Raw genomic sequence first — 19,343 nt, 5'->3', positions numbered from 1 at the left:
AAACATTAATGGACTGAGTTTTTTTAAAATAGTAATCAAGCAGTGTGCTGATATGCAAAGTCTTCTATGGTATTTCTCTTGCCTTTAGCTAATATTTGTAATTCCTTGTTAATGTGTTTTAGTATGAGGGTTTATTCTCCAGTTCCTCTTAAAAGATGGCAAAATTACAAGAGAATCTAAATGCTAACAACTTACTCTTTCTCTCGGGAAGGCCGAGAGGAGTGATAATTTAGAAAAACAGTGATGTAGAAATCAAAACCAATCTCTAAGGAATCAAATGAGGAGTATCTAGATTTCACTGTTATTATTGATAGGCACTCAGTAAATATTTGTTAAGATGACTGACAGCTTTCATTGTTTAAATAAATAAAGTTTATGGCCATTTCAAACCCTCACTGTCTAGATTTTAAAGGAGTAACAAGTACTTAAAAATCAAGTTCCCTTTAGGAGGAATATAAAGAGTAATTAATGACAACACTGCCTTCCGGAAAGTCTCAAAATTAACTGTGTAGCACTTGCTGAAACTTCATCCTTTGAAAAGACTGCCGAAGATATCGATGTTGCCTTATGTGCAGTGCCCTTCTTTTTCACAGACCGCGGCCAGTGTCCTCATTTTTGTCTGAGGCACAGAAGGATGCCCAGGCTCCTTTCTCTTTATTTATTTAAGCTTAAATTTACTTATCTGCCAGTAGATCAGTGGTCTTAATCTATTGTTTTCTGATGTCTTTAAAGGGAAAGAACATGTAGGAGTCATGGTGTTATTAAAAGAACACCATGAATTATTGCTATGGCAACCTTAATTATATGTTATGGACAAATCAGAAGCCACCTTGAGAAGTCAAGGTAAATCATTGCCCACACTAATGGTTTAAGACCAAATTATGAGGAAAATGCTTACAATTTAGAAAGCTCTGTCCATTAACTTACTGTATATGCATTGGGAAATGCTTGCCATTATTTGATTTTAGCAGTAGATCATCTACTTCAACTTGCAAAATCTTTGTTCCATTCCGTCTGAGAACCAGTGGTCTTAGTTATTTACCTCTTGATAATTTAAAAAATAATAAATCAGCCTAATATAAAGTCTAATTTAAAATTTTTAGACTTTCAGAAAATTGACTGCTTTTCTTGTTTAGAAAAGTGGTTGTGCCTGTACTGATCTCAATAAATTACAAACTGCTTTGTACCTATTGCCCATCTTAATGCCCTTGGTTTCCTACCTCACTCCTCTCCCACCATACATATCTGCACTTTTTCTTTTCACGTCAGTGTGATTAGTGTGATTACTAATTAGTGTGATTTGCTAATTATGGCTGAATAGACATGAATTAGGGATGGAAAAGTTCAGTTTTACTAAAATCTAAAATGAAGCACTATAATGTTTAGGCTCACACTTTCCTTTAAAATAAAGCACTGTCCTTAAACTGTCTTGGATGGTAACGTGAAAGTACAAAGAATGTGGCCATGAGCTATGATGCAAAATTATACATTTTTTTAAAGGTCCATGTGATGAATATAAAATGATGTGTCTCCTTGGTCTCTGAAATTCTCACAAATAACCTCAAAGTCTTGTAGTAGTATAATACTTTGTATTCAACACTCAATCCCAAATAACAGCTGACTGGCAACATTTCATAGTGTCCATTTTCCCCCTTCTATGATATAAGATGTTTTCTTTTAAAATGCTATTGTCTGCCTTGTACGTAAATATTAGGCATACTGATGGGTAAAGAAAAACAGTTCTGAGGTCCTCAGAAACTGATGTAACTAAACCATCTTGAAAGTATCAGTACACCCCCAACAGGGGAGTCAGTTCATTTCAGGGTGATCTTAATCTTGTTCTGACCTTCAGGATGAGTGAGATGAGTAGGAGGAGGCTCCATTTATATTCCCAAAGCTAGTGAATGGTTTCATTATATGACCTGACTGTATTTGCTACCCAGTCAACAGTGACAAAGAGGACATTTGTTTCTGCGTCTAAGGACTTTTTACAAAACCTTTATTTCTGCCCCAAAGAGGAGAACTGTCACCACACAGGATGCTTATCAAAGACACTGTCATTGTTCCAGCCTGCTCCACCCATGCCCCAGTTGCTACCTGCTGTTGGGTGTGTGTCACCATTTCGAAGCCATCTTCTCTTGAATTTCCAGAGGGCCCACTCTGGGCGGCAGTCTCCCCGTTTTACATGTTTAGAATGACCTCCCTCATCTTGCGTTCACACATGACCCAAGGCAGCACAGATTAGGCTTCCTGACTTCCTAGGTTAGTCGGAGTGAAGTTCGACACTGATAGATGGGGTCAAACTTAGGTGCCTTCAGGAAGTTAATCGTGAAGGTAAATTGACCCAATGTTAATATCTATTTAATTAAGTGCAGAAAAATTGAAATTGAATTTAAGTAAATCTGTTCAGTGCTTTCCCTCCATGTTCCAGGCATAGATTTTCAGCCTTCGTAAAGAACTTTGCAAATCTACTACTACACCTTTAATAAGATTTTTAAGCAGCAGTATTGTGTCTTCATTTTTAGTTTATTTATTTAGAAGAGCACATTGTTTGAGACAACACATCTTAGCCCACAAAGAATATTTTTACCTGGAATTCAAGTGAACTTGGGTTCTTGGCATGGCAGCCTGTAGATCACTTGGATACCCTCCCAGCTCACTGGTCTTCTGATAATAACTCTCACCAATCTGAGAATTTCCTGGAACCACTTTAGGCCACAGCCTCTGCACTAGTCATCCTTCCAGTCCTATGCCAGGAGAAATGTGTGACTAGGTAGTCAGACTACGTTTTTCAGCAAACTCATTAATCTCTGGGCCAGGTCAGGCACCGGTCTTCATATCTGCTTTCTGGTGGTTATACAAGGTAGCAGTATTGATTTTAGACAACTTTGTCTCTTGATAGTTGCTTAGAGCCTTGAAAAGTATAGGCTAGGTTAAGAAGGCAAAGGGCAAAGTTTCCAGCTCTTTAATATTTTATAGTCTCCTGGTTTTATTTTTCTGTTTGCTCTATCAAGGAGTGAAGCCAACCAAGTTCTTCTCAAAACTCAGAGATTAATGAACCCCAAACGTGACAAAGCTCTGTGAGGTTACAATGACTTCTCCTGTGTTTGTCTCTTTTAATCCCTCAAATGTTGATTCAGGAAAGGAAGAAGTGATAAGCCTAAACTGAGAGAGTTGACATCAGAGGCCAGTGGTATGGAATCTTAGTTCAATTTCTATCTGAGGAGGATTTCATAATATCAGATAAAATAAATAGGAATTGAAGGGAAAAAAGGACTCCCGAAGGGCAAGAAACAAATAAATATTAAATTACTAATACTAGGCAATTTATATATGTTACCTTATTTAACCGTTATAACTACAAGGTTATTATTAGCATGCCAGTTTTACAAAAATGGAGACTTACTAAGGTTAACTAACTCTCCAAGTACTGTACATCTAGTATGCTGGGTTCCAGAGCTAGTACTATCTCAGGGTAAAACAGACTCTTTGAAATACATCATTTTGTTGCAAGGGAAAATGAGGACATTCATTACAATGTGAAGTTGACTGGCACATTTCCTAAAATATATATTTTGGCAGATCCTTTTCAATGATGATTTCCATCTAGAATTCCTGTAAACTTTTTTTAGGTCAAAAGAGTAATATCCATTAAGGCTTTGTATGCTATTCTGGGAGAAATATGTTCACTTACATCATCTGGCCCACTAGCTTTAAAAGTGGCTAGAAGCCTGGTGCAGAATTCTTCTTGGCATCCAGGACCACCCCCTTCCACACACACAGATATACACACACATGCACACACATCCTGTAGCTTTTCCTGAGCCTGATGCAGGCCTTCTAGTCATAGATATTTAGTTTCTTGAGCCCAGGTAAGAATTTCAGCGTTCTCCCCTACCAGCTATTGAAAAAGTTATATGCCTATGTGCCAAGTGGAGTGATAAGTATCCTCTCACTTTAATTGTTGCTATATATTGCTATGTATCGGGCCTTTCTTTCCCAATTTTACAAATGAGTCAATGAATTCAGTGTTCATGGGTTTGTAGGAGTTCACCTAGCTCAATAACAGAGCTAGAATTTGAGCCTGTGTCTGTCTTGTTTCTAAAATTCTTTTCTTCATCGTGCCATGTTTACATTTGTCCCTCTAATCACAGCCCCTCTGCATGAATGGTATTTCTGCCTTTGTTGTTATCTATGGCTTTTTATAGGGCACTATAAAATGAGAAGCACCGTGAGAAAATCATAATACCTTGGAGTCACGTGGAACTGAATTTGAGTTCTATTTATGACCTGACCGTCTCTGTTGTGTCTTTGTTGTTTGGTTGTGAATCCCATAGTGACATATTCAGATAGTGTATTTTTCAAATCTTGACTTTCTCTTTGGTTTATTTGTTTATTTTGTTTTCCGTTTCTCTTCTCATTGTATTTCTGTTTGTTTTCCTCCATGTCCTTAAGCATATGGAGCATAATGTTAATATCTTTGCTAGTTCCATTATTTCTCAATCTGATTCATTAACTCATTATTCTCCTAAGTATGGGTCACATTTTCCTGTTTCCTCATATGTGCAGTAGTTTTTAATTGAATGCCAGACATGGTGATTTTATGTTTCATTGTGCTGTATTTTGATGTATTTCTTTTAAGAGTTTTGGATTTTGCTCTGCCAGGCAGTCATACTGATTGTGGATTAGTTTGGTTTTATTCCAGTCTTGTTCTTAAGCACTTTTGACAGGTCTAGAGCAGTCTTTACTTTAGGACTAGTTTAGTTCCACATTTAAGAGTGGCTCTTTAAGGGCTCTTTATGGAATGCCCTATGTATTCTCCCATGTGCCTGATGGGAACCTGAATGATTGCTATATATTGCTATGATTGCTATATATAGCAATATATATTGCTATATATTGCTATGTATTGGGCCTTTCTTTCCCAAATTTACAAATGAGTCAATGAATTCAGTGTTCATGGAATTCAGTGTTCATCAGCTCTGTGCTCTTTAGCCTAAAAGTCCATGATACTTATTTTCTTCTTCTGAAGATTATACTTGCTGTGCCTTGTAGGATTTCACCTAACATGTACACACATTAGTATCCACCAAAGACTCCAGAGTACACCTCTGAAATTCTAGATAGTTCCACCCTTTTGGGTACTCTGCCCTGCAAATTCTAGCTGTGTTGGGCTCTGCAAACTCTGATCTCTCTTTCTTTAACTCAGATTGTCCAGGGAGGTTTCTCCTCCCTGCAGCCTAGTCTAGAAATTGCCTCCAAGCAGAAAGCCTCATTTGTTTCTCATCTCTCAGGGATCACAGTCTTCCACTGCCTATTATCCAGTGACTAAAAATCGTTGTTGCCTGTATTTTGTCTTGTTTTCTAGTTGTTTACAGTGGGAGGGTAATTCTTGACCCTATTACTCCCTTATAACCAGAAGTATAAGTCCATGTGGTTGGAAATGTTATTTAATTCTCTAAATCAAAGGTGTTTTTTTCTTTTCATTTTTAAAGTGGAGATAATAAGACCTACCTCTCAAGCATATTATAAACATTAGAATTTTATCTTTTTAAAAATATATATATATTCTTTTTCAGATATTTTCCATTATATGTTGTTACAGGATATTGAGTATAGAGTTCCCTGTGCTATACATTAGGTCCTTGTTGTCTACCTATTTTATATATAGTAGTGTGTATGTATTAATCCCAAACTCCTAAAAAAAGATTAGAAATAATATTAATGTATTCTCTTAATGATGTACAACATTTGTATTTAATATGTCTCCATCTAAGCTTCCTTGTTTATACAGTGGAGATAATAATAATACTTCATAGAGTAATTGTGTGGATTAAATGAATTAATATTATATTTGTAGTTTGCCTAGAACAATGCCTCGCACAAAGTAAGAGGTATAAGTGTTAGTTAAGTAAATAATTTTGGACAGTTGTGGAGGTGTTGTCTACTACCAGAAAGGAAGTAATCTTACCATTAATCAACAGTGAACACACTTGGCATTCAGAGAAAATACAAACCATTTCTTAACCTTTCCCATTGAAATACTTTTCAGTCCGTAGCAACCATCTTGGATGGTTGTCCAGGGTCCCATCTCTTTCATTGGCCCCCTTCATCTTCTCTTTGTCTAAACCTCTCTTCCCTACCCTGCCTAATTTCCTGGCTCACTCCTAGCCACATGATGAAATGTCCTCAAGATCGTGCCTCATACTTGCCTTTTTAAAACTTTCGTCTTTGAAGAGCTTTGGGTACCTTTTACTGTTCATCTTAGAAAAGCTTAAGTCTTTTAATTTGTCAGAACATATATAGGACAAATTTTTGTCTTGCTATGTGGACCACTTCTCATAATTTTGATGTGTTATAATGCTAAGAGAGTCTCTGTTACTTTACACTTTTTTTACCAAGAATCCTGCTGAGAGGGAGAGGAAGGAGGTAAAGCTTTTTGAGAAGTGTCTCATAGATAATATACAGTAAGCAGTGGCTATTATTTGGATATTTCCATATGAATGGATACACAAGTAACATTGTTATCTAACCAGGTATTCAAACTAGAGAAAATAGAGGAAAATATGATCAGAGGGGTTTAGTAGGACTGTACTGCTCCTGAACTTGATCATTTAGGTATAATCCAGACTCACCTGTTATCAATTCCAGGGTCCAATACTTCTACTACTCTCTTACTAATATATTGGAATTATTTCATTGTCATTCAATTGAATACCACCTGGCAAAGCCCCAACCCTGGGTGGACTGTGGACCTTCTCTGCTTCTGCTCAAAGCAAGGTAAATTGATGCCATTATTAACTTAGGTTCACCAATGTACCTAACAAGGTGTAATAGTCAACTAATAGGATGTGTGTATGTACACAGAGACATAAGGAGGCTGGCAGATCCAAAATCTGCAGGGTGGGCTGGCAGTCATGAGACCTGGGGACAAGCTGATGTTACATATCGAGTCACTGTGGAATTCCTTCTTGCTTGGAGGGGGGTCAATCTTTTGTTTTATTCAGACCTCCAACTGATTGGATAAGGCCCATCCACAGTATGGAGGACAATCTGCTTTACTCAGAGTCCATTGATTTAAATGTAAATCTCATCCAGAAACACCCTCATAGAAACATCCAGGATAATGTTTGACCAAATATCTGAATACTGTGGCCTAGCCAAGTTGACACACAAAATTTATTATCACACCAGGTCAATATTACTCTCCTACCCGATCAGCCATCTCTTCCTCACATTCTTTGCTATCACAGCCCTAAATCTTGTCCCTTCTCTTCAAACCTAGGACACTTCTCCTTCTTCTATTGAATCAAAAAGACTTATTCATCCAATTTTTATTGAATCCCTACTATATTCCAAGCTAGGAATATAATGTGCTAGGCTATGTGATTTCAATGTGAGCAAAACGAAGACTTGGCTACTGTCTTCTTAGGAGAGAGAGAAATTAATAAAATAGTCACAAATCTTATAGACTATGATGAAAACAATGAATGGGGCTATAAGAGGATGCAGAGAGGCATGTCAGTAGGTGAAGAGGGGTTGGAGACTAGAAGGGCTTTGAGGGCACAGGAAACAGCATGTGCCAAGGCAAATGCTGATCTCAACGATGGCCCTTCAAGTGATCTAACCTCCTACTTCACCAAGAAAATAAATAGAAACCATCAGAATGAAACTCTCAACTTCCTCATCCACACCTGCACACCAACCTGCATCAGTGCCTATTCTTTCCTTTTTCCTTCCTGCTAAAGACCAAGCCTGCCATGAGTTCCATCTCTCTCTCTCTCTCTCTCTCTCTCTTTCTCTCTCCCTCCCTCTCTCTCTCTCCTCCCTGGCTTCTTGCAGCCAACAGGTAGTCTTTCTCACCTTAAAAACAAATCAAAATTTATAAACTAACGGAACCTTTCAAGATTGAACATCCTACTCCTGCTTCCACTCTATTTTTCTCCTCCCTGGAGTGATCAAATTTTTGTTGGCATTGCCTACATTGTTTTTCCATTTCTTCTTAAAAGCGTTGAAATCTGGCTTCTACCCAGACTACCCTATTGAAAATTCTGTTTATCAGAGTCACTAATGACTTCCATGGCATTAACTCCAACATATGCGTTCAAGTACTTTATTTTGCTTATCCAGTCAGCAGCACTGGACACTGTTAGACTATCCTTTTTCCTGAAAAATGGTTTTCCTTCTACTGATCTAGGCGCTCTTTATTTCCCTTGTGGTGTCCTCTTCTACTCATTCCTTAAGTACTGGTGATCCTCAGGGTTGATCTTTAGGCTGCTTGCTCTTCTCATTCTGTATACAGAAGTTGTATAATAAAGAGGTGAATAAATGGAAAGAAAAGATGCTCCCAACTGATCTTATTCTGATCTACTTCTATTTTATATTGTGCTACATAATTTGATTATATTTCACTGTTTCTCCCTTCTCACCCTTCCTAATCCAATTAAACTACATTCCAGTGATCTTTATCTCTGGCTCACTGAACAGGTCTAGAGCAGTAATAGGAAGATAATAAGCAATCAATAAAAATGTGTTGAATGAATTAGTATCATGAGGACCAGTAAATGTTGTGTAAGTGCTTCTAGAGCATGCACCCACTCGGTCCTTCTTTCTTTGGATTAACCAACATTTACTGAAAAACCATTGATGGAAGATAGGCTTCATCTTATTTCCAGCTGTGATTGATTAATTAGGGGTCTGCTTGGAGAGCTATGTTGAGAGCAGTTACCTAGGGATCCGTGTGAAAGAGTGCTGTAATCTATTGATATTAATACGGTTGTGCCTAATACAAATAACATACTACTATTAATTGAGCACAGACCATGTGATAAGCACATTAATTGGATTATCTCAATTAGATCTCACAACAGCTCCATGGGATACCATGACTTTACATTAATGTAACTGAGACACAAATGTTAAAACTTGCCCAAGACCAACCAGCAAACAAATGATAGAGTTGGGATTTAAATCTAATATATCACACTTTAGATTCCATGGGCTTAAGCATCATGCTATATATATTCATAATGGGGAGTGGTGGCCCTTTTTTTCCCTGCATTTTTGCCATTCTTGGCCTAAATTAAACTATGAAGAGGGGAAGAAAGAACAGTATAGGTGATGATAGTATGTAAAAAGAAGGATACTCTGCCCTATGAGGCCTCAGTTACCACATCTCAAAAATGGGTTATTTCACTTAAAAAAACACACACACACAACACAAACTTTTTTTTCCTTTTGAAATAATCTCAAAAGTTGCCAATACAGAGGAGAGAACCTTAGTTTTCTAATTATTTCAGAGTAAGTTGCCAATCTGATGCTCTAATACTCTCAAATACTTTAATGTGTATTTCCTACGAACAAGAACATTTCTCCCATATAACCACAATACCATCATCAAAACTGAGAAATCAACATTGTTACATTAGTACCATATAATTCTCAGCCTTCATATTTAGATTTGTCCAGTTGTACCAATAATATCGTTAATTGCGAATGGACAGTGTTCAGAATCACGCTATGTATTGAGTTGGCATATCCTTTAGTCTCACTGAGCATCCAGCAACTCACCAATTACAGTTCAGGTTTTCCCACCCAGCACTGGTTCCCACAGTGGTTTCCTCTTCTGAGTCTCTGCTCCAGTAAACTCTTACTCCCTGTATTCTCCTCTCTCTCTCTCTGAATTGTGGGACAGAAGTTTGCCCTGTGTCTTCCCCTCTTTTATGGATCCTAAAAGAGTTATTGATTTCTTGGTCTGTTCAGCTTTTTACTTGTTAAGACAGAGTGACTACTTCCATGCTCCTTACATACAGAACTGGAAACTGGAAGTCCTTTTAGTCTCTTTTATTCTGAAACAGTTCTTTGGTCTTTTGTTGACTTTCACAACCTTGAAATATTCAGGGCAGTTGTTTTGTAGAGTGTTCCTCAGTTGGGTTTAAGTAATGGTGCTTCATGATTAAAGTTATTTACACTTGGCAGTAAGAGCACAAAAGAGATGGTTGTGTTTTTTGAGTTGCGTCTTTTCTGGTCATCCATGATTTCAGTTTGTCCCATTTGAGGTTCACTTTGGTCCCTTGAATGAGGTTATGGCTGCTGGGCTTTTCCACTGTAAAGTTACTCTTTCACTCTTTAAAACTAATTAAGTTATTTAGGTAATTATGTGAGGTAATAGATATATTAATTAGCTTGACTATAGTAATCATTTCATGATACACATGTATATCAAAACATCACATTGTATACCTTAAATATATACAACTTTTACAAATAAACAATAAAATTTTACTTTGAAACTTTGTCCATAAGAAACTTTGCTCTCCTCACCCAGCTCAGGCTGTGACTCTTCACAGCAGCTGCCCATCCCACCCACTGCAGACACTCTACTCATTCTTCTCAGGCTGCAACGTCTCATGCCAGGTTATCGCTTCATGTGGGTGCTTGACCCATCCTCTTTGAACTCTGGCATCCTACCATGGGATCTGGACCACCATGAGTCCCTGCCCCTTCCAGCACAATGCTTACTTTTTTCTACCCATCTTTTGGCTTTAGAACTAGTTTTTCGGAAAGGGAAAGGGAAGCAGAGATTACATACTATTTAAGATCACTTCCAACTCCAGCATTCTGTGATAGATAAATTAGTATGGTTAATTTAATTTGCAAGTTTATGCTCAGAAAATGAGGATAGAGGTTTGTTGAAATCATTGGGACAAATGACCATGCCTGAAATAATCACTGAGGCCAGGTCAAAGTGAGGCACTGAGTAGTTTGGACTAGGGCTGGATGTATCACACTGAGGAGTCTGGCCAGAAGCACAAGATCCAAGAGTAGGCAGAGAAGTCACGATATGTTTACCCATAACCCCCAGAGAAGAGAGCAGTGATGACAGTGGAGATCCAGAAAGCAGTAAATGTCCATTAGAGTAATCAAGGCAAAAAAAGGGAAATATTTAACACTAACCAGTAAGTATCTTAGTATGAGTTAGAGTGATTAGTAAGCTTATGCATTACGGGAACAATTCAGTTGGTCAAAACAATAACGTGTTGTTGACTACACATTATTAGACTACTAGATGCCATGAACGTTTTGATTTCTTTTGCCAACAGTGCAAGCTGATTCCAGGCTATAAGTAATTGATCTTATACTGCCATCCTTTGGTTGAGTTTTTTTTAGAAATTCACGTTCTTTTATTTATTTATTTATTTATTTATGACTGTGTTGGGTCTTAGTTTCTGTGTGAGGGCTTTCTCTAGTTGTGGCAAGTGGGGACCACTCTTCATCGCGGTGCGCGGGCCTCTCACCATCGCGGCCTCTCTTGTTGCGGAGCACAGGCTCCAGACGCGCAGGCTCAGTAATTGTGGCTCACGGGCCCAGTTGCTCCGTGGCATGTGGGATCTTCCCAGACCAGGGCTCGAACCCGTGTCCCCTGCATTGGCAGGCAGATTCTCAACCACTGCGCCACCAGGGAAGCCCTGGTTGAGTTTTAAATGCCTTCCGTACTAACAAACTATGTTGGCATATTTTTAGCACACAGAGGTAATCAGGATTCTAATTACAGCATTAAATTTTTTAGATTAACAGTAATAGTAAATAAATAATTTGTGGGAAAAGTGAAGAAATAGAAATATACTTTCAGCTAATAAACTTAGAAGTCACTGACAAAGCCCATTTTTGTCACAACTAAACTCGCCAATTATAGCATGAAAGTGTCATATGCAATACATAATTGAATGGGCACAGTTGTGTTCCAATAAAACTTTATTTATGAAAACGGGTGGTGAACTGGATTTGGCTCATGGGTTGTAGTTTGCTAACTTCCGATTTAGATCATTAATGTTGAGAGAACTTCCACTTCCAGACGTGATGAGAGACTAGATTCACCCTCCCACTTTAAACAACTAAAAAATGAAAGAAAACATATGAAACAATAGCTTTCAGACAGTGGGTAACAGGAAGCGTAGGTTAACGATCCTTGAGAAAAGGAAAATAAATATAGTTAGCCCTATTATTGCTCCTGCTTACTGTGTGGAGAAAGTTTCTAGGAGCACAAGGAGGAGGAGGAAACCCAAACAGATCAGTGATCTCACTGAGTTGATAGTCAAAGTTTGGAGTTCAGAGAGGTAGTTAGATATTGCAGGGCAAAATATTAGAGAGAAAAGAGTTAGAGACAAATACTGAGATATAAAGATACAGAGATCTGTAGAAGGGACTGCTGGAGTCTGTAGCTAATTTGTGATGTGTGAATTAACCAAGACTGGGGAAAAAGACCCAGAAAGGAACAGGCCAGCTATCCCCAGGGCTGACACAGGACTGGGAATATTTCATTTTCTACTGACCAAATTGCAAAGACTTCCTAATACAGGGAACATTGAAGAGAGTCCTTACAAGGGTATTCCCTTGGTAGTGGAATAACATTGCCCTAGACTATAAAGTCTGATCCATCCCCTCTAGCAAAGCTTAAAAGCAAGGCCCCAAGAAATCAAACAGATTCCAAGTAAATTAACTATGTCTTAAACAAAGCCCAACCATATATATAGGACTTAGCAAATTCAGTACCCAGTAAAGTAAAACTTAGAATGTTCAGAATCCAATCAAAAGTTACCAGGCATGCAAAGAAGCAAGAAAATAGGACCCATAATCAGTAGAAAAAATAATCAAGAAACCAGACCCAGAAATGCCACAGATAGAATTAGCAGACAAGGAGGTTAAAAGGCCTATTATAAAAATACCCCATAAGCTCAAGAAGGTAGAAGAAAAGATGAACATAATGAAGGAAGAAATGAAAGATGTCAAAAGAACAAATTGAACTTCTAGAGATGAAAAATGTAATACCTAGAATGATAAATATATTGGGTGGGATTAACATTAGATAAGATATTAAGGAAGAAAGTATCAATCAACTTCAAGATATAGCCATAGAACTATCAAAAATAAAAGAGAAAAAGACTAAAATAAATGAACAAAACATCAGTGGCCTGTGTGAAAATATTGAATGGTCTGACATATCTACAGTAGAGTCCCAGAAAAAGATGAAAAATGTTGGAAAAAATAATGTCTGAAACTTTTCTGATTCTGATGAAAATTATAAAAACACAGATTCAAGAAACTCCTAGTAGAAGATACAGGAAGAAAATCACACCAAGGCATAGCATAATCAAATTGCTGGAAAATGATGATAGAGAGAAAATCTTAAAAGCTGTCAGAGAAAAAGGAGACACATTATGCACAAGGGAATAAAATTAAGAATGACAGCAGTCTTCTCTTCAGAAATCATGTAAGCCAAAAGACAGTGGAGCAACACCATTACAGTACTGAAAGAAAAAATATGTCAACTTAAAATTCTATACCCAGTAAGAAAATATTTCAAAAATGAAGAAAAAAATACTTTTTCAGACAAAAACCAAGAGAATTTATTGCCAGCAGAACTGAGATACAAGAAATATTAAAGGAAGTTATTCAAGAAGAAGGAAAATAACACCAGATAGAAATTTAGATCTACAGAAAAGGAATGAAGACCACCAGTAGCTATGTGGGTAAATATATGATGATGGTAGATATGGTTGGTTAAATGGTAATTATGTGAATAAATATAGAAGACAGCTTTCCAAAATATCTTTACAATAGACCATTTAAAAGACAAATATAATATCAATGCATTAGAGGTTTAAAATATGTGAAGATGTCTGACAACAATAGTACAAAGATGAAAGGGAGGAGATAGAAATATGTTGTTGTAATATCCTTATAATATATTTTGTGTTATATAATATTATTTGAAAGTAAACTGTAATATGCTAAATAAAAATATATACTTTAAACCCTAGAGAAGCTATTATAAAAATAAAACAAAATGGTGTAGCTAATAAACTCATGGTAGAGATAAAGTGGAATTACTTTTAAAAAATAAATCTAAAAGAAGGAAAAAAGGAAAAAGAACATGCAGGCAATTAGAAAACAAATAGCAAAATGGTAGATGTAAACCCAGACATATTGATAATCACATTAAATGGAAATGGCCCAAACACTCTAATAAAAAGCACAGATTGTTAGATTGGATAAAAAGCAAGGTCCAACTATATGCCATATGTAAGAAACTCACTTTCAATATGAAAAAAAACATGTATAGGTTAAAAGTAAAAAGATACAACAAGATACACCTTGCAAACACTAATCAAAAGAAAGCATGAGTATATAATATGAGACAAAGTTGATTTCAGAATAAGGAATATTACCAGGGACAAAGAGGGACATTTCAAAATAAAAGAGTCAATTCATCAAGTGGACAGTGATGTGATGTACCTAATAGCAGAGTTTAACGATATATGAAGCAAAAACTGATAGAACTGAAAAGGAGATAGACAAATCCAAAATTATAGTTGGAGATTTCAAGGCATCTCTCTTGATAGTTGATAGAACAAATGATAGAAAGAGCATAGAAAACTTCAACAACACTATCAACCAAGTTGACCTAATTACCATTTATAGAGCAGTTCAGCCAACAAAAGCAGAAAATAATTCTTTTGAGTTTACGTGGTACAAGTCACCAAGATAGAACATATTCTGAGCTATAAAATAAGTCAATAAATTTAAATTTCTTTGACTACAACAGATTCAAATTAGAAATCAATAACAGAATGATATCTGGAAAATCCTCCAGTTTTGGAAATCAACACAATTTTACATTATTATAGTCAATTGGATGAAAATGATGTGAAAGTCTTGATTGCAGATTAGAGATTATTCTCATTTATCCTTACAGTGTTTTCCTGAAGCTCTGCATTAAAGATTTATAGATTTATGTTGCGATCAGGTCAAAAATCTGTTGTCTAGATAGAGTAATCAGAATGTTATCAAAACAGGTGTTATTCCTTTTGTATATTATAAATAATCATAGGTCTTTGTTGAGAGAGAGAGAGAAACAGAGACACAGAGAAAGAAGGGGCAGAGAAGGAAGAGGAGAAGAAGGAGGAGAAAGAGGAGAAGAGGGAGAAGAAGAAATTTCAAAAACACTAGTGGAGTTGCTGCCACAATAAAAATTATTCAGATATCATGAGATCAGACCCTTCCAGAAACCCAGAGCAACTCAGCTTATCCTCAAAAGAGCCACAAGAAGATAAAAATGTTGAATTTTTAATTCCTATCTTCTATCTGTAAAAATATTTTACCATAACTATCTGTGAATCCCCAGGAAGAATGTGGCTGATGAAGTCATTTGTTAAGTAGAAGTAAACTAATATGCATTAGTTATTTATCATAGTTTAGACACCATACTAGATTTTTATTTATAATCTTATTATCTGCTAATCCTCAAAAATGTTTTATAAATTAGAGATGAAAAAACTGAGTCAGAAAGGAATTAAGTAACTTGCACAAAGTCACACAGCCAGCAGATGGTAGAGAGAATATTCCATTCCAGGTCTTTGTGACTTCAAAATCCAAATTCCGTAATTCAGATGATAATATATAACAGATTTCCTTCTTTTTCCCTAGCCTTTCCTTAAGCAATTGGCTTCTCTAGCAGCCAGTGGGAAAGAACAGAGCCCTTAGTTCACTGAATCACTTTATAAAGTTACTGGTTGCCCTAGGAGATGTGAAAACATGAAGGAAGTATTTGTCATCCTGATGGACACCATGGTCCCAAGCAGAGGAACACTATGTACAGATGTCAAATAACCAGTAAGTCTAGTGGAATTACTAGGTAATTTTTGATCCTGTGAAAAGTTTAAAAACTTTTCAAAGAGGACATGCTTTACAGAACAATATCCAGTACAAGCTGTGCATAGCTTAGATGTTAAGTTTGTAGTCATGGGCCCAAGGTTTAACATGACATTACCTAAGTTTGAACAGAGTTAATACTCTGTCCAGTTTGGGGTGAAGTTTTCTTTTCTTTCCAACTCCCACTCCCCGACATCAGTTTAAAGCCTATTTACCTTGTTAGCTCAGATAAGAGATTTCTGTAATTTGACTCTCATGGACCTGGATCTGAAAGTTCAAATTCCACAGCACCCAAAATGTTAGAAACCTTTTGATCGATGTAGTTGAACTTTTGTACGGGAAAAGATTCCTCCATGGAGCATGTTGACTCAGTTTATTTCAGCTTATTAATACCAGACTGACTAAGTGACACCAGCATATAGCTGAGCTGGTAGATAATGAGACCACACATGTTTACAGTCTCTTTTCAACACTTGTGATCTCACCCAACTGCCTGCAGAGAAATGGTCAAATATAAGATGTAACATCTTGTATTACTTTGTGGTAGAGCACATTGTCACTCCAAGTCAACACAGGTTTATTAAGCTCCTATTATAGTTGTATAGACAGTAAAAAAGATGAATGTTTATTCCACTCTATTAAAAGGTTTTAATGTTGGAAGGTTGTAAGACAGGTAAATAAATAACCATATATAAGGCAGACCAAGAAAAGTGTCTTAAAAGGTGCAAAGTGCTGTGAGGATCCAGAGAAGAGATTAAAGCTCCTTGGGGAGAGATCTAGGCCCTAAAGGAGAAGTAGTCCTTAGTCCTTGGACAGACAGGTACTGGGAGTGAAGGAGGCAACAAGTGATGTTTCAGAGAGAGAAAATATCATTAATACACACACACACAGGTCTAGCTATATTAAGGGAATAGCGCATCATTAACTTTATTTGGAATTCAGGTTCCCTCATACTACATTTGGAGCAATCTTATCTAAGATCGGAAAGGTTGATTGGGGGTTTATTCTGGAGGACTTAGATATGGAACTGGGAATTTGTAATTCAGGAAGCATTACTGATGTAAACTAGTCACATTGATTTACCATAGTTATTGGTACCCTAGGGAATATAGACTAACCAACTGCTCCCAAACTCTTTTCACGTATAATTTTTATCATTTATAATGGTTACATAGCATTTCATTATGTGGATTTACCAACATTTATTTAACCATCTCCCTATTGTTGGACCTATAGGCTGTCTCTAATATTCTGCAATTGCAATAATTTTTTAATGACCTTCTTTTGCTAATATTTTCCGTTTTATATTACTTCCATAGGCTAGAATCTTAGATGTTAAACTGCTTGGATAAGATGCAAAACAATTTAAGATTGCTGATACATATCTTAAGATTAATTTGCTCAAGGATTAGTGCAAATTTACAGTTCTACTTGAGGTTTTAAATTTAGTAGTGTTAAAAAGGAGACAGCAGACCCAAAATGGAGTTACTTGTGCTAAACCCCATGTCAGTAAACCAAGACTTAATATTTAACTTAATTGCCGTTTCCACAGCCCAGGAATGTAACCTTTAACCAGTCAACCTAGAATTACCTAGTTAGCGCTAGTGAGGTAATCTTCCATATAGGCCCCTCCATTCCCCTTAGGAAGGCAACCTTGCCTGAGACAATACATTTTTTGCTAATAATTTTCTTTTTTCTGCCCCCTTTCTACCTTTAAAAACCTTTCCTTTTTTACAGCCTGGTGGAACCAGTTTGACCTTTAATTTTACTCAGTTAAATTTTTGTTGTTTAATTTTTGCCCCTGAGTGCCTTACAGGTGCTGCTAAGCCTCTGATACATATAACTCCATGAAAGACTACTACTTTAAGAAGAAACATTTACTCTCAATAAAAGAACTTTAATAAGCTTGACCAAATGACTAAATATTTAGAAAGCATATTGTGTTGAGTGAAACTTCGTGTGTAATAAATAATGAGAGTAATAGAAGATCATTTTGGATGACTGGTCTGTAATTGCCTCAAGGAACACATACAAAGAAAACAAATTCTTTTGATTACTTCCTCAAACAGCCAACACAATGGGGAAAGTGGAGGAAATGTCCCATGAACAGTACGAATAGGGAACCAGAAAGCCTAACATGTAAACTTTGAGAAATGACAGCATTAGAAACAAAACTGCAAAAGAGATCCCCTTCCAGAATAATCTGAGATGCACGAAAGACATATAGTCACTAGAGTTGGAGCCTTATCAAGTCTGTACAGAGATGAGTGGAGTATTTGACCTTCACCATGATTAACAGACCTTTCTTTGAAATTGTGTTGGTGCTGTTGGCTTCTTCCTCTGTCTGCTCCCGAGAGCTGAAACTGGTTCTTTTCCAACAAAAGAGAGTGAATAGAGAGAGTTTAAAACTCTTGAATAAATTGCAGACCTCTTCAATTCAGCAGTGTCTACCACACAGGAAAAACTTCCTGCTTCCCCAGAAGTCTATGAATCCTCACCAGTACCAGAAAGGACAAGCACTGGCCATTCTTCATGAGATGCTTCAGCAGATCTTCAACCTCTTCAGGGCAATTATTTCTCTGAATGGTTGGGAGGAAACCCACATGGAGAAGTTCCTCATTGAACTTCATCAACAGCTAAAATACCTAGAAGCACTCATGAGACTGCAAGCAGAGCAGAAAAGAGACACCTTGGGCAGTGAGAACCTTAGATTACAGGTTAAAATATATTTCCAAAGGATACGTGATTATCTGGAAAACCAGGACTATAGCACCTGTGCCTGGACCATTGTCCAAGTAGAAATCAACCGGTGTCTGTTCTTTGTGTTCCGACTCACAGGAAAGCTGAGCAAACAAGGAATGGAAACTTGAACCATGTGGAGGAAGAGCCAACTGCAGGCTTTAAAAGCATAGGGTAGGTGGAGCGGTGGTAGGATTTCTCCAGACACTATTATTTCTTTTTGTTTTAAAATGGTAGTATTGCTTTGGTTTTGTGTGTGTGTGTATATATATATATATATATATATATATGCATATATATTGGTCTGTGCTTTAAGATGATGCACATTGACTACAAGTGTTTTTATTTTGTAATGTCACTTTGTATTTTCTATCAATCTGAAATTTTTATGAGTTGAAATGAGTCATTAATATTTCATAATTGTTCTTCAAATGGGTATATTTTCATAAAAGTTGGCCAAGTAGATATAATGAAATATGTCTCCACTATAGTACTTTCCTTATCATAGAATATCCATCCCAATGATTTCTTTATTTGCCGGAAATTGGTAGGAGCAATGAGAAATACTCAGAATAATTTGTATTGCAAGATCTGAAAATATCATCACACACTGAATATTTGTTCCAGGTGACACAATAGAAGTAAAGCCAAAGGACATGAACAAGCAGTTTGCAGAGGAAAACATAAATGCATGAAAAGGGTTCAACCTCATGCATAATAATAAAAAATAGAAATTAAAAGTGACTAACGTGCCATTTATAACCTATCAGATAGATGAAACCGCCGAGTTCGGTTTTAAAAACACTCTTATGGAGACTTTGGGGAGGGATGCTCTTATAATTTGCCAGAGTCCTGGAAATTGGCACAATCACTGTGGAGGCAATTTGGTGAAA

At 36.7% G+C, this 19,343-nt stretch overlaps 1 protein-coding gene across 1 annotated transcript; it reads left to right on the top strand.

The window, feature by feature from the left end:
* The first annotated feature begins 17,999 nt into the window (after positions 1–17,999).
* IFNE (interferon epsilon) lies at positions 18,000–18,581 on the top strand. Its single transcript, XM_068553731.1, has one exon. The coding sequence runs from the start codon at positions 18,000–18,002 to the stop codon at positions 18,579–18,581; it is 582 nt and encodes a 193-aa protein (XP_068409832.1).
* The last annotated feature ends 762 nt before the right edge of the window (positions 18,582–19,343 follow it).

Source organism: Eschrichtius robustus, chromosome 10 (genome assembly GCF_028021215.1).
Source record: "Eschrichtius robustus isolate mEscRob2 chromosome 10, mEscRob2.pri, whole genome shotgun sequence".
NCBI classification, from domain to species: domain Eukaryota; kingdom Metazoa; phylum Chordata; class Mammalia; order Artiodactyla; family Eschrichtiidae; genus Eschrichtius; species Eschrichtius robustus.
The sequence above is the reverse complement of the archived record's forward strand: the minus strand, read 5'-3'. Positions and strand labels throughout refer to the sequence as shown.

Excerpts from the sequence above, each read along its gene's own strand:
- IFNE (XM_068553731.1), top strand. The coding sequence starts at position 18,000 with ATGATTAACAGACCTTTCTTTGAAATTGTGTTGGTGCTGTTGGCTTCT.